This window comes from Eumetopias jubatus, unplaced genomic scaffold (assembly GCF_037043125.1).
Source record: "Eumetopias jubatus isolate StellerSeaLion01/CBP00866 unplaced genomic scaffold, mEumJub1_p1.0 scaffold_9, whole genome shotgun sequence".
Taxonomy (NCBI): domain Eukaryota; kingdom Metazoa; phylum Chordata; class Mammalia; order Carnivora; family Otariidae; genus Eumetopias; species Eumetopias jubatus.
The window spans coordinates 13,988,490-14,002,244 of NW_028274815.1; the positions used below are offsets into that span (position 1 = coordinate 13,988,490).

The 13,755-nt window shown below is 44.3% G+C and overlaps 1 protein-coding gene across 2 annotated transcripts in view; it reads left to right on the top strand.

The window, feature by feature from the left end:
• The first annotated feature begins 2,813 nt into the window (after positions 1-2,813).
• The window catches only part of VSNL1 (visinin like 1), a 56,777-nt gene continuing 45,835 nt past the window's right edge, over positions 2,814-13,755 (top strand). For both annotated transcript variants that reach the window (XM_028099554.2, XM_028099555.2), the window contains exon 1: positions 2,814-2,975. In XM_028099554.2, coding sequence (XP_027955355.1) covers positions 2,814-2,975 — 162 coding nt within the window. The remainder of the gene's footprint in view (positions 2,976-13,755) is intronic.

Genomic DNA, 13,755 nt, shown 5'->3' on the forward strand with positions numbered 1-13,755 from the left:
TGGGATCAGGACCTGAGCCAAAACCAAGAGTCGGAGGCTCAGCTGACGGCGCCACCCAGACACCCCCATGCTGTTGACCTAAAGGCATTTGGGAGAGGCAGGTTTTTTTATAACACTTAATCCACTTTCCCAACGTTAATACAAACTCATTCTGGCTTGTGGTTTTGGTAAACTCCAACAGTCTTTTCCAAAATAGGGCCTGGCAAAGTGACTGATCCTTCCCTCATCTATTCTTTCAGTGCCAAAAGGCACTGATTCAGCCTCACAAACTTTCCTGCTTTTGCTCTTCCTGTTCCTTCTGAGATGCCTTCCATCCACCTGTCTGGGATTATGCACTGGAGCCTTGCTAATCCAGGTTCAAATTCTGGCTCTGCTGCACATTACTTGTATGGTCTTGTACAAGAGAGCTGCCCTAATCCTTACTGCTGAGCTGTCATAGGGTTAAAGATGGAGTGTGTAAAGTTCTCGACACAGTGCTTATCTCACAGCCAACACTCAGCATTCAGCAGCTGTTATTGTTAGGTGAGATTCGGGTTCAGTAATGAAAATTTGTAATTCTCTAAACAACAAAGTGAAATCCTGAAAATTTGGTAATACATCTTTTGATTAGCAGGATAACCATGGATTACAGTTTTCTCACCCAGATCAATTAAACTTGACACCTGAGTACCCAACTTGATTTCCATATCCAGCTGTGGGATCCCACAGTACCTATAATTAAGAGATAGTTGCTAATAAGAGACGTGGAGCTTGAAATTAAGAGCAAAAATAAGTAGAGATGCTCCATGATAAAGGGCATAGTTGCTGATCCTCAGGTTCTTTGCTCAAACAGAAGAGCCTGGAAGACAAATGGCCATTTTAATGATATGCTCTCATTGTGTTAGGTTGGGATGATGCTGAGGAGAAAGCGTTCCTTGGAAGTAGAGACGTTTCATCACAGTGAAAGAATTGTTCAATGTTAGGGCAGGTCACTGATAATGGGTGTGGAATCTATTGTAGAAGAAGGCAAAAAATTAAAAACAACAAAGTATGTTATGAGATTACCCCTTCTGGATGATTGCAAGTATAGACCTACCTAGAGCTGAGGAGAGAATTTGTCTCCAGCACATTGAAGGCCTACGTCCACTTGGGTAAATTTTTCAAAGCCTAATTCAGTTCCTGTATCAGGATTTTTAATATCTTATGACACTTCCCTTATTCTGATGATCCTTCAGATTTTCACTTTTAATTTGACTTTTTTTAAAGATTTATTTATATTTTAGAGAGAGAGAGAGAAAGAGACGGTGGAAGGGAGGGGCAGAGAGAGAGAATCTCAAGCAGACTCCACACTGAGTGCGGAGCCCGATGGGGGCTCAATCTCATGACCCTGAGATTAGAACCTGAGCCAAAACCGAGTCAGACAACAGACTGCACCACCCGGGCACCCCTTGATTTGACTTTTTAAATCAGTCTGTGGTTAATTTGTTTAGTTTTCACTTTTTATTTTATTGTTAACACAAGAACATTAAAGTGAAACTTTAAAAAATCATCTTTAAGTTTTCTGCACTAATACAAAAACTATTTTAATTTTGGAATATTATCTTTGTTTACCTACTTATTTCTTAATTAATCCTTACACTAAATCTGTGAAGAGTTTTTTATTATATACATTTTATTAAGGAAGAAATTTAAGGAGTGCCTGGGTGGCTCAGTCGGTTAAGCATCAGCCTTCAGCTCAGGTCCTGATCCCAAGGTCCTAGGATCCAGCCCCATGTCAGGCTCCCTGTTCAGCAGGGGAGTCTGCTTCTCCCTCTCCCTCTACCCCTCCCTCTGCTCATGCTCACTCTTGCTCACTCTCTCTCTGTCTCTCAAACAAATAAATAAAATCATTTTTTAAAAAAGGAAGGAATTTAAGATAAAGCAATTAATTAATATTGCCCTAAGTAATACACACGGTAAACAGTCAATAACCTGGCAGATAATGATGGTAACAATGTAGGTTAATAATGTAGGTTAATAATGGCAAATAATGTAGGTAACATTATTTTATAATGTTACATATAACCTACATATAACAATGTAGGTTAACAATGTAGGTTAATAATGGCAAATAATGTAGGTAACATTATTTTATGTATTGTTATTTTTACCTACCACCCGTAATAATATCAGAATGGAATTAGGTCAACTGAAATTCACCACTCAATCTTTCTAAAAAGCCACCAAGTTTGTCAACATTGATGGCAACGTTGTAGGAAACCTCTGAAGAGAAGAGAATTAATTTGACTAATAAAGATAAGCTGTTTCCATTAAAAAAAAAAAAAAAGCTGCAACGTTAGAACTAAACCAGCTGAGATTTCCTACCATTACTGATCAGATTTCCCAAGTCGGCTTGTAATCATTTGTCTGTAAAGCCCTCTCATTGCATGTGTCAATAATCCCACTTAATATCCTTACAAACTAAATGTGGAATTAGATACCCAGGCAGCAAGTGCTGATGCACTTTAATTCATAACAGGAGAATATAAAAATTGCCCATATACTTTACATGAGTAGCACAAACAAGGACGGCTGCTTTGCCATGGGGGAGTCGATGCTATGTGCGCCAGGACTCCTGATGGATGAGCCCTACAGCCTTTCGAGCTGTGTGAAGGGTCTTTTTCGCTCGTCTCCTTTCTGGAATGCCAAATAGAAGGAGGCAGACTTGGGGGGGATTTGATCTGACACACTAGAGGGAGTGCCCACCCACGGGCTGCTCGGACCTCTGACTTGGCTCCTAATCAAGTTTGAAATGATCATGGCTAATTGCATTCATTTGCTTTTCTTCAGGCAGAATGGGGAAACAGAACAGCAAACTAGCCCCCGAAGTAATGGAGGACCTGGTGAAGAGCACAGAGTTTAATGAGCACGAGCTCAAGCAGTGGTACAAAGGTTTCCTCAAGGACTGTCCAAGCGGGAGGCTGAACCTCGAGGAATTTCAGCAGCTCTATGTGAAGGTAAGACGTTTTCAATCTCTTGTTTTCTTCAGGCCACAAAACGCTGTCTTTGTGAAATGTTATAACTCCAAGTAGCCCATTTGTTTCAGCCTGATGGTTTTCCAACCAAAAGGGAGAATGCACGTTTTTAAAAATGCACAGGGATGCATTTTGTTCCAGGAGTTAAGTCAAGCAGTTTCTGAATACGAAGAGCAAGTGTTCAATCAAAACAATGACTAGAGTTCAAAGGATGACAGCATTGGGTGTAACCACAGTGGAAATCTCAGAGAATAGTGTTTGCTGATGATTATTGACATGCTGCTAATTACACTATTGTTAGGCTTGTTAAAGGTATCTGCAACTCTCTCCATTAAAGAGAAAGCATATGGTGCACTTATTCACCACGAAATGTCCTCCTATTTGCAGATAAGAAAAAAAAAAAACCTAGATTCCCACAACAGCACATTTGGAAGGGGTTGGGGAGGTCCGGTACACATTTGGGCATCAAGGTCTACAACACGGACTCTTAACTCAGCATTTTGTACCGTGTACAAGTTAATCTTACCCTGGACATTAGATAAAACTATCCATGGAAGGTATAATTTCTATTGCCATGGTATGATTTTGGCTCTTCTGAGTTTATCAGTTGGACTGGTTCTAGATTTGGCAAGATCTAAGACATTCCAGTTTGTGTCTACTTATATAATGTTAGGCTTGTGGAAGAAGGGCGTTGTCTTTCTTTGAAATTTTTCTGACTAAAATACCAAATAGAAAATACTGCTTTCATCTTTTAAATGTAGCAACCATCAGTCTGAGTAATATGAACCATCCATCTACCTGCATCTAGATGTGGGGAATGATTGTATCAAGTATGAACATTGCTCTTCCCTCCCGAAGTTGAGTGTCTCACCTCGCCTGTGCTCCAGCAGTTCCATCCCCGCACGTGTGCAAGCAGGGGCATGTATAAGAATGCTTACAGCTGCACTGTTTGCAATAGCAAAACTGGGATGCAGCCCAAATGCCCATCAAAGGGAGAGTGGAAAATAAACTATGATCTATTCATATAGCAGTCAAAGCAGTTGAACCGTAACGTCACGGAAACCTCAAGCACAAAAAGTTAAGTCTTAATATTCTAAATTAAACACAAATAAGACTAAAAAATATTTTATAGGACTACAAATTAATGCAATAAAATCATACTGGAAAGGAAAGTAAGAGTGATGAACACAGGATCCAGACCAATGGCTACATCTAATAGGGAAGAGGAGAGGGATGGGAAGGTGGGTAGGGCCACATGGTTAGATACACATTGTATCTCAGTGGTAGCTGTGGTTTTGGGTGGTGAGTTTGCAGATGGGTGCTTACTGCATTATTAAAAGCTCAGTAACCCCGTAAGGACCACTGCTGAGTGTCAGGGACCCAGGATTATCACTAAGCCAAAGCTGAGCAGCCGAGGGTCCCAGGTATATACAAAACTACCTCCTTAAATGTGTGTGGAAAGGTATACCTAGAGTGGCACGTGTGTAATTTATAAGATCACTGTGCCATTTCTAAGACCTAAGACATGAGTTTTTATCATGTGGAGCTTTTTCATGTAGAAGTGCCGAGAAATGCATTTATTATTCAATTGATATAAATTGCTTTTGCAGAGAAGCAGGATGGTATGCATTTTTCCTGTATTATATTCAACCACTCTCCGTAGTTTTCAAAGTCACATCTTCAAACGTTTTATCACCCAGGAGTTAGCCTGAGCTTCAGAACTGTCTTCACTCTCAGCCCCAAGGAAAGTACAGACAAATGAGATTTGTCAAAGCTACTTTCGTATCACTGGAGGTCATGCAAGCTGTCACTCTGTGTTTAAGAAAGCTCTGTGTGCCACATTCCCCACTAGTTGTTTAAAATTAGAGAGGTTTGCCTTTGAAGAAATAGTTGAAATGCAGGAAATGAGGGTATTTCATTTACATACTGGAAGTACTCAGCCCTGGAGCAGCACCAGCCTCAAGATGGAGGTGGGGGGGCCTGTAAACATTAGAGACAGCTCAACATTTTGTGGTAAGACTGATATATATATATCAACGTCATTGCCCTCCTTCACCTCTCCCACCCACCCCAGAGTGGATTTTTTTATTCCAAGAAGAGCATATCTGACTTTCTGGATGGAGTTTAGATTCTTGGCAGCCTCTTAACAGCCATGTTCAAACTCAGCCTGTGCTCTTGTGTCGAATGATCCGAAAGCAGGCAAAGTCTTTTTTTTTTTTTTAAGATTTTATTTATTTGACAGAGAGACACAGCGAGAGAGGGAACACAAGCAGGGGGAGCGGGAGAGGGAGAAGCAGGCTTCCCGCCGAGCGGGGAGCCCGATGTGGGGCTCAACCCCAGGACCCTGGGATCATGACCTGAGCTGAAGGCAGACAACCGACTGAGCTACCCAGGCGCCCCAGAAAGCAGGCAAAGTCTTCTCCTTCCAGAGCTGTTCAAGGACATAATACAAAGGAGAACCACAGAGGAAATATGTCATGTACACAGGGAGAAAAAAAAAAGACAGCTCTGATATGCTAGAAGGAAGAAGCCCACAGAAAGATGTGGATTATGTAATAAGGCTCAAGAGAAGGGCTGACAAGAAAAGACTTCCTTTAATGCTACTGCAAAGTGCAAATATTGAGCAAGGAACTGACCTTATCCTGGTGAATAGGCACTTCTCAGTGGCTCCTTCTTTCCCAGTGTAGACACTGAGACATCCTGGAATCCAGCTGAATGAGCAAAACTGCCTGTGGTCTCTGCCCTCCTGTCTGGGTGGTCAGCCTGGTGCCTCTGCGATCACCAACCTGACCCACTTCAAGCCCCAGGAGAGACACTTTGCTGCTGTAGAACCCCACTCTTTTGAGGGTGTGAGGGGGAGCAGGGTAATGAGAGAGGCCCCCTGAACAGCCAGGAGCCATAAATTCTCAACTTTAGAAGCCTTTGTATCCAAAAGAGAAAAAGAACCCCTTCATTATGTCTATGTTTAAAAATGTTTAAAACTGAAGTTCAGAAAAATGAGGCCTAGTGTCACAGAAAGAGTGAAGGTAGGAAGCACAGAAAGATGGGCATGCCCGCTCTCACCACAGAACACGGCCCTGCCTCGCAACAGGGTTCCACAGCAGCCCCCCATCAGCCTCCCGCAGCCCCTCCAACATACAGCTGCAGGAGCGAGCTTCACAGAACACAGGTCTGGGCACGGGCCTTCCGAGTTCGGTTCATTCTTCCGTCGTGTAGACCACAGTCACCTCAATCAACATAAGACCCAGTGGTTAGCACAAAACCTGCCACAACCTGCCATCAGTAAGTGTTTGCTGAGTGAATTATGTTAATCACTGGCCGTGTATCTCCTTCTCAGGGAGCCTTGTAGTGGAGACATATAGAAATGACTAAAGGATGGGTCCTGCCTGCCCTCCAGGATCTCAGAGGCTGATCAAGAAGGCACAGTTAACCCCAATGCAAGGCAGAATGACATAAATGCTTGTTGGTGGGGCAAGAGGAGAAAGACGAGGTTAATTTCAAAATGGGATATTAAGCGTCTGCCTTCAGCTCAGGTCATGATCCCAGGGTCCTAGGATCGAGCCCCACATCGGGCTCCCTGCTCAGCGGGAGGCCTGCTTCTCCCTCTGCCACTCCCCCTGCTTATGTTCCCTCTCTCGCTGTGTCTCTCTCTGTCAAATAAGTAAATAAAATCTTTAAAAAAAACAAACAAAATGGGATGTTAAAAGAAGAAGCTAAGGAATGCAGTGATGAAAGGCAAACTTTTCTCTTCACCTTTTAGAAGGTAAAACGTCTCTGAGTAGACAGTTTTTACCTTTTCCAAGTTCAGTATCATGTTTATGTTGCAAAAATATGTTGGTGGAATTAATTCCATTCAATAAGAAATTTTCTAGGCCTAAAGCTTTGGAAATATAAGTCTACTCACTAAAACTCTATTTTTTTGAAGAATTTATTTATTTATTAGAGAGAGAGAATGAGCAAGGGCAAGTGGGAGAGGGAGAAGCATTCTCCCCACCAAGCGGGGAGCCCGATGTGGGGCTCTATCCCAGGACCTCAGGATCATGACCTGAGCCGAAGGCAGACCTTTAACTGACTGAGCCACCCAGGCGCCCCTAACCAAAACTCTATTGACACAACCACTCAGAGACAAGTATTAAAACAAATAAAAATAAATGATACCATAGAATCAGCAGCACCTAAACATTTTATGATATTTTAATAGAATAAGAAAGATTTTCTAGTTAATAAAGTATCACAACCATATTCTATAATTCTCTATGTAGAGTTTTAGAATTGTACTCACAAATTATGCTTTTATGCTTAAAAACCAGTATCAGGAGTAAAGGCATGCTTCCTGAAAGTTATATGCAAACATATAATAAATGTGGGATTTTAGGCACAGAATCTTTGTTTTGTAGAATATGAAATAAAACATTTGCATCTTATTTTGCCCTGTTTACTATGTGATTTTGATCAAGTGACTTTGCCAATGAAAAAATAGGTCTACATCAGTGGCCAACTCAAACTTGAATGTGTCTCAAAATCGCTTGGGCTGACTATTTAATTGGCAGATTGCTGGATCCCTTCCTCAGGGTTGCTGTTTCACTGGGCCTAGGATAGAGCCCCAGTAAATGGATTCCTAGGAAGACCTCACAGATAGTTTTAATGGAGAAAATCCATGAATGACATTTTGAGAACTATTGGTCTAGTGTTTAACCTGGAAGTATCCTTGGGTAGGCTTCTGGAATTCTGTATACACTGAGATGGTGTGTAAAAGTTTGAATCTATGCTCTCTTGGGACAGCTTTCATCAGATTTATAAAGTGTTCCATAAGGTGAAGAAAGGTTAAGAACCACTAAAGGTGCTCTAACCATTGGCAGGCCTAACGTTCTAATTCCCAAGACAGCAGAGTCAGTGGGTCTTAACTGACACCAGGACAAATGGAGAAACATCCCCTTTTATACTATACTTTCAAATAAACTTCACTGGCAGGAAATAAGAATGAAAGTTTCTTATATGCCCTTTGTTAAATTTGTTTCTGGTTTGCAGGTGATGTTTTCCTGATTTGGGGCCTGTTAACTAAATTGTGTTTTTTTCCAGAGCCCCATGAAAATGAAAATGAGAAGGCCCAAGTGAGATAAAATGCAATCACTGCTCGCCATTCACGCTCCTGAGCACACCTCTGGGCCAGGTGCTTTGTAGGCCCTGAATCTACCGAGAATGTCAGGGTTCCCTTCCTTGGGCCACTGTGGTCTGGTCTGCCATCTAGGAGCCGTCGAGTGTAGGCGTAATATGTACATAGGTGTGTAATTGTGATGAGGACCATGAAAGACAAGGAAGGGCCTCCTGGCCCACGGGGGACTGGAGGGAAAGGTGATATTGAAGCTGATTCTCAAAGGAAGGGTGGTTTGGACATAAGGAGCTGTGGGTCCATCTGGACACTCAGGAATCTCACTGACTAGAATCCCAAAAGCTGGAATAAAAAATGACTATTGTATTTGAGAGCCCCTTCCTATGGCATTGGCAGGAGGCCCCCAGACTGAGTGTATTAGGCTGAAACAAAAACATAACAAAATGAAACAAACGAGAACCGCTTGGCAGTCCTGCTGAGAGAATGTGGAAACCACCTGTTGAAGAAAAAGCTTGTACACAGCAGGGACTCCTACCACACTCCTCCTCTTCTGTTTCTCCCTCCCTCTATCCCTCTCTTCTCTCCCTTGTCTATGTCCCCTTCATTTGTTGACACTCTCAAGGCTTCACTCTCATGGTTCGTTCACTTGGCTCTCACCTTGACGTGGTCAAGCGTGGAAGGAGACTTTGGAGTAGAGTTCCCTCCCTTCCGGGCTTAGTGGTTGGAAAGTCAGGAGACTCCCCCAAGGTTGCAGAGAGACCGGCACAGAGGAGGGCCTGCACCACCTTGCAAGCAGCATTCTCTCCATCTTGCTGTGTGTCCTGTGTCCTCTTGGCTACATTCAGGAGCAAGCATCTAGAAGCTTCTCTGGTCTACTGTGTTGCAAAGCAGGATGCCTCAAATGCTCCCTTGTCACTCCCTCCCAGCCATCCTTCCAGGACCAGCTCAAAATCTTCTCCCAGGAGAGCCTTCCCTGATCTCTCCATTCTTAAAGCAGAAAGAGTCTCTTCCTCCTCTGCTTTCCAGTGACTTTGATGCCCCCCACTTCCTTTTACAAGGATATTATGTCTTTACATCACAATTATGCAAGCTTTTCTCACCTTCTCACTAGTTAGAGCCCTTCTCCATTCCCCAGAGCCTACACTGTTGTTGGTGTTTTGCCTGAATACACATAAACGCCGTGTGGTTTAACCTGAAGGCTGGATGTGTACCTGCCTCTACCGTACACTAGTCACGTGACCTTGGGAAAGCCCTATGCTTAAAGGTTTGTTAAATAAATCAACAAATCACTCTGGCTCTCAGTTTCCTAATCTATCAGATGGGGAGATTATTCTGAGCCCTGCTTGCTTAATGTGAGAGCCAACCAAAGTGCTTTGTAAACAGTGAGTCGTCTTGCCCAAGAAAGGCTCATCAGTAGCTTGACCTTAGGCACCTGGGCCCAGGCGTGCTTCCAGATGCCAGCCTGCTTACCTAGTCTCTCGGGTTGTGGCATCAAGAGCTGGTTCCCCGCTGAGATATTTTATCAAAAGAAAACATGACAGAGATGGCTATTCTGGCTTCTCAACATCTGATTCAAATCATTTTGAAAATAAAACTCTTGGCTCAAACCAGATTTTTGGATGATCAGTTTTCAGGGATTCAGACTCCACTTGTTCCTAAGAGGTAATTAGGAGTAGGCCTTATTAAAAATTTGTTGGGCAGAACTATATACAGAAATATTTTAATTCCTTCAGGAAACAGACATTATATAAGACACAAAATGTCATCCAGATTGGGCTAGTGAGGACGTTGCAATTTTTAGTGAGAACCTGGGAATTCATTTCCATTTGGAATGTTTGCCAACATGATCAAGGCTGCACTTCAACTTGAATTAATGTGGAAAACAAGAGCTGGGGGCTGAAATCTCAAGGAAGAGATGACAATAAAGTTATAGTTCTGGGAAAACAAAGTCCCATGTGAGGTTCCAAAGGCATTTATTGTGGTGAGATTGTCTCAGGGAATAGCTAGCTACCAGTGCATCTTGCATTAGAGAGAACATTTATCCCAGAAGGGTGGAAATGATAACCTTCTCCTGTCTCACAGGGTGTGAAATTATTTTGGATGGCTTCCACACCTTGGGATTTTGCTTTCCGGTGATAGGGCAGGTGTCAGTTAGAGAGATAACAATGGCCACTGCAGCCATGATGTCCAAAGGAATGCTCTTAGATGATATCTCAACTTCTCTGTCCTCAGGATAAGGTTGGAAAGAGCCCTTTAGAAGTCTCTCAGTCCGCCCACCCCCTATCTCCCCCCATTTTACACAGGAGAAAACCGAAGCCCTTGGGAGTCAGGGGGCAGTCCAAGATTGAGCTGTTTCTTCATTGCTTCACACACTCAAAGAGATGTGTTTCAACTCCAGCCTGATTATGGAGGTTTCAAGCCAGAAGGACCTACTCTCCCTTGAGCTATTCTCTGCAGCTAATTGTTAAAGGACAATCCATTTCTCATTAGAAATAGAGCCAAAGAGGCAGAAATAGCTCATTTCTATTACAGAATTGGACTTGAAGATACAAAATCATGTCTGGACCTCTCATTATAAAAGCTGCTTTACATTACTGGATTTTTCTAACCTTTGAGAGAGCGACACAGCTTTGGATCTGGTATCATTGACTAATCTTGGTGGGAATCATTTCCTCCCTCCCTTCCTGTGGCCCATCGAGCACCTGCTGGAAGAATGCTCTCTGTCATTGATTATGTGCCCTCATGGCTCTACTTGGAATGAGTCTTGAACCATTGACATTTCCTTTTCAGAGCTTGGGGTTCCATCCTTGTGACCACCTGATGTTGTTTTGAATCGTCTCCTGTCCTGAGCTCTAAGTCACTTTTCCCCTCTCAGTTGAAATGCAATCCTAAATGGGGGAGTGGGGGGGGAGTGGTCAGTGGCAAAATAGAGCTAAACCCAACTACAAAGTGTCCAAGGGCCTCAATAGCTCTAGTGGAGGAGAATTCATCTGTAGATGGTAATCCAGAGAAGCTATTAGCAGTCAACCACCTTCCACAAACACTGTTGAGTGGTATCTATAACAAATCTGTAGCCAAGAGCTATGGGAGTTGTAGAATTCAAGTCAGACTGTCTCCCTCATTTAAAGGGCTTGCAGCCTACTAGAACAGTCTATGTAGATAGCTAAAAGACAACAGAGAAAATGACATTTGTCCCAAAGCTGGTGCAGGTATTCCAGCGTAGCAAATTTCTATATAAATATCTTCACCGAAGATTTCAAGATACCTTGAAATATAAGCAGGATCTGTAGCTTTAAGGATTTCCTTAAGAGGAGGGACAACCTAAGCAAGAGCACAGGGCCAAGGAGACTGGAGGGTGGTAAAGGGAATAGCCAGCAGCTGTGTTGAGTGACCACACAGGTATCAGGGGAAAAGTGAGGTTGGAGATGTGAGTGGGGCCCAATCACAGAGGTCATCAAGTGCCAGAAAAGCCCTAAAGTCCTGAATCTTGTGGACCAGGTGAACAGATGGTTTCCTACCAAGATGTGTCAGACGACCATGGACATTCTGGTGACCTGGTGTTGTATGGTTCTTAAGACAGTGTAATGACAGTACCAGGCCTGAACAGTTAACTTTCATTTCCCTTTTAAGTGTTCTCGGTGACTCAGTGAGTGAAGCTGCAGGAGCTTGCCGTCTGCCCTCCAGTGAATGGCTGAGGAGAGGTTGACTGAGTTATTCATTGAATATTAATTGTTTGTACCTTGCATGTACAGCACAAGACTAACGACAGAGAGAACCAGCAGGTGGGACACCTACGCAAGTCCCCTGCCCTCTTGGGAGATAGATGCCTTGCGAGCAGACAAATGCAGAGAGCTAAGTGAGGATATGGGTCAGTCAGAGCTTTGGGAACTCATGGGAGGGGGAGGGAGACAGAGGGTCATGGAGGGTCCAGCAAGGCTTCCTGGGCAGAGGAGAAGGGGGCGGTGCACAAGCTGGGGGCTGAGGTCCTGGGAAGAACTTAGACAGAAAGACAAGGTGAAAACACTCCCTCCACAGAGCAGGTGGTAAGCAGGAATTGGACAAGACCCTGATCTTGGAATGATTGGGACCCTGTTCGGGGGCATTTTGGAATCGTCCTTCACATAGCCTGTCTGCCCAAGCTACCTCTCCACCTCTTCCCTTCAGTGGCAGAGGCTGACCCCAGCGCACAGGGCTAGTCCAGTTCTCATCCTGGTCTAGTTCCCAGCAGAGCGGCTGGCTGGGAGCCCTCCACTCCCTTGGGGAGTGGGTCTTCCTTGGGCCTTTGTTTCTGTCACGGAGAAGAGCTGGTGTTGACTTGCTGAGAAGAAGGTGAATTCATTAAATCTCTTGGGGTAAAAACAATGACAACTGGGTGTTCTGTGAAGCCCCCAGGCCTGGCTGTGACAAGCAGCATCCATCCCATCAGGCCCCCACGCCCCTCTCCTCTGTAGATGAAAGTCCTTCTCTCTCAACTTAAAAGTGAACTCAACATGTTTGGGTTTGAAATTAAAGACAAATGGGTTGTCTTATCAGTGTGATTTACATTGTTTTCAGGGGGAAATGCAAGATAGTTATTGTCCTGTATTTTTGTGTATATAGTTGACACTAAATGGCCAAAGGATGTAAGGTAAGATGGTGCATATTATCATTTTGGGCTTGGATCCCTCTATCAGAGACCCAGAGAGTAGCTTAGAATATGTGTGAGGTATTACTGAAATGGGAGCTTCTTTTGTGGGAAGAGCAGACCTGGAGCCAGACAAAGCATTCTGGGGTTGGGGGAGGCTTGACACCTCTGAGGTGTCAGAGCTGCAAATTCTTGCAGGGGGCCATCCACTTCCCTCCACTTCCCTTGTCTTTAGCTTCCGGGGCTATCGAGACGATTCTTTGTATGTACCTCGCAAGGGCTTGACACTGAAGGTGCTCAATGAATGCTCAAGGTCACTGTTATTAGTACTGGGCCTTGGTGACTGGTGAGAGGAGCACAGCGGTGAGGTGTGGTGAGGTGAGCGGTGAGGACTCTGGCCTCACCGTGTGCTTGTGCAGCAGGAATCTTTCATAGTCTGTTCGGCTCTGTACGGCCTCAGGTGGACATCTGCTCTGGGGGACTGTCCCTCCCTTTAGAGGGGCCTGCCTTGGCTTTCAGTCAGAAGAACCAGTGTTCCCCACATTTCCCCTGCAACCCCTCCACGCTGGCCCAGCCGCCATGGCTCCTGTGTGGGAAGAGGGGAAGGGAGGAAGAGAAGAGTCTGTCCCAGGCGCAGGTGCTGGAGGGAATGCTCCCAGCCGTTGAGGAGGTGAGCCAGCAGAGGGGAGAGTCTCCCCCTCCCTTCTCCTTGGACGTCTCTGCAGCAGACACTAACAGCTCAGAGGTGTTACGTTAACTCCAGAGAAAGGCTACGGGAGAGCATGTCTTCGTCTGAACAAGGAGCTCAGGCATGGTCCCTGGGGAATGTGCACAGCCCCCACCGAGGGACAGGATCGCATTTGAGGCAAAACATCTCAACACTAGATAGTGAGGCAGGTGGTGGGGACGGTTTCTGTTATTCTGTTCAATCAAGTTTACTGTCTGCTCCAGGGGGCTGTCACATACACACACAGACACACACACACACATACACACACACAAGTTCTGGTTTGAAAATAAAGACGAAT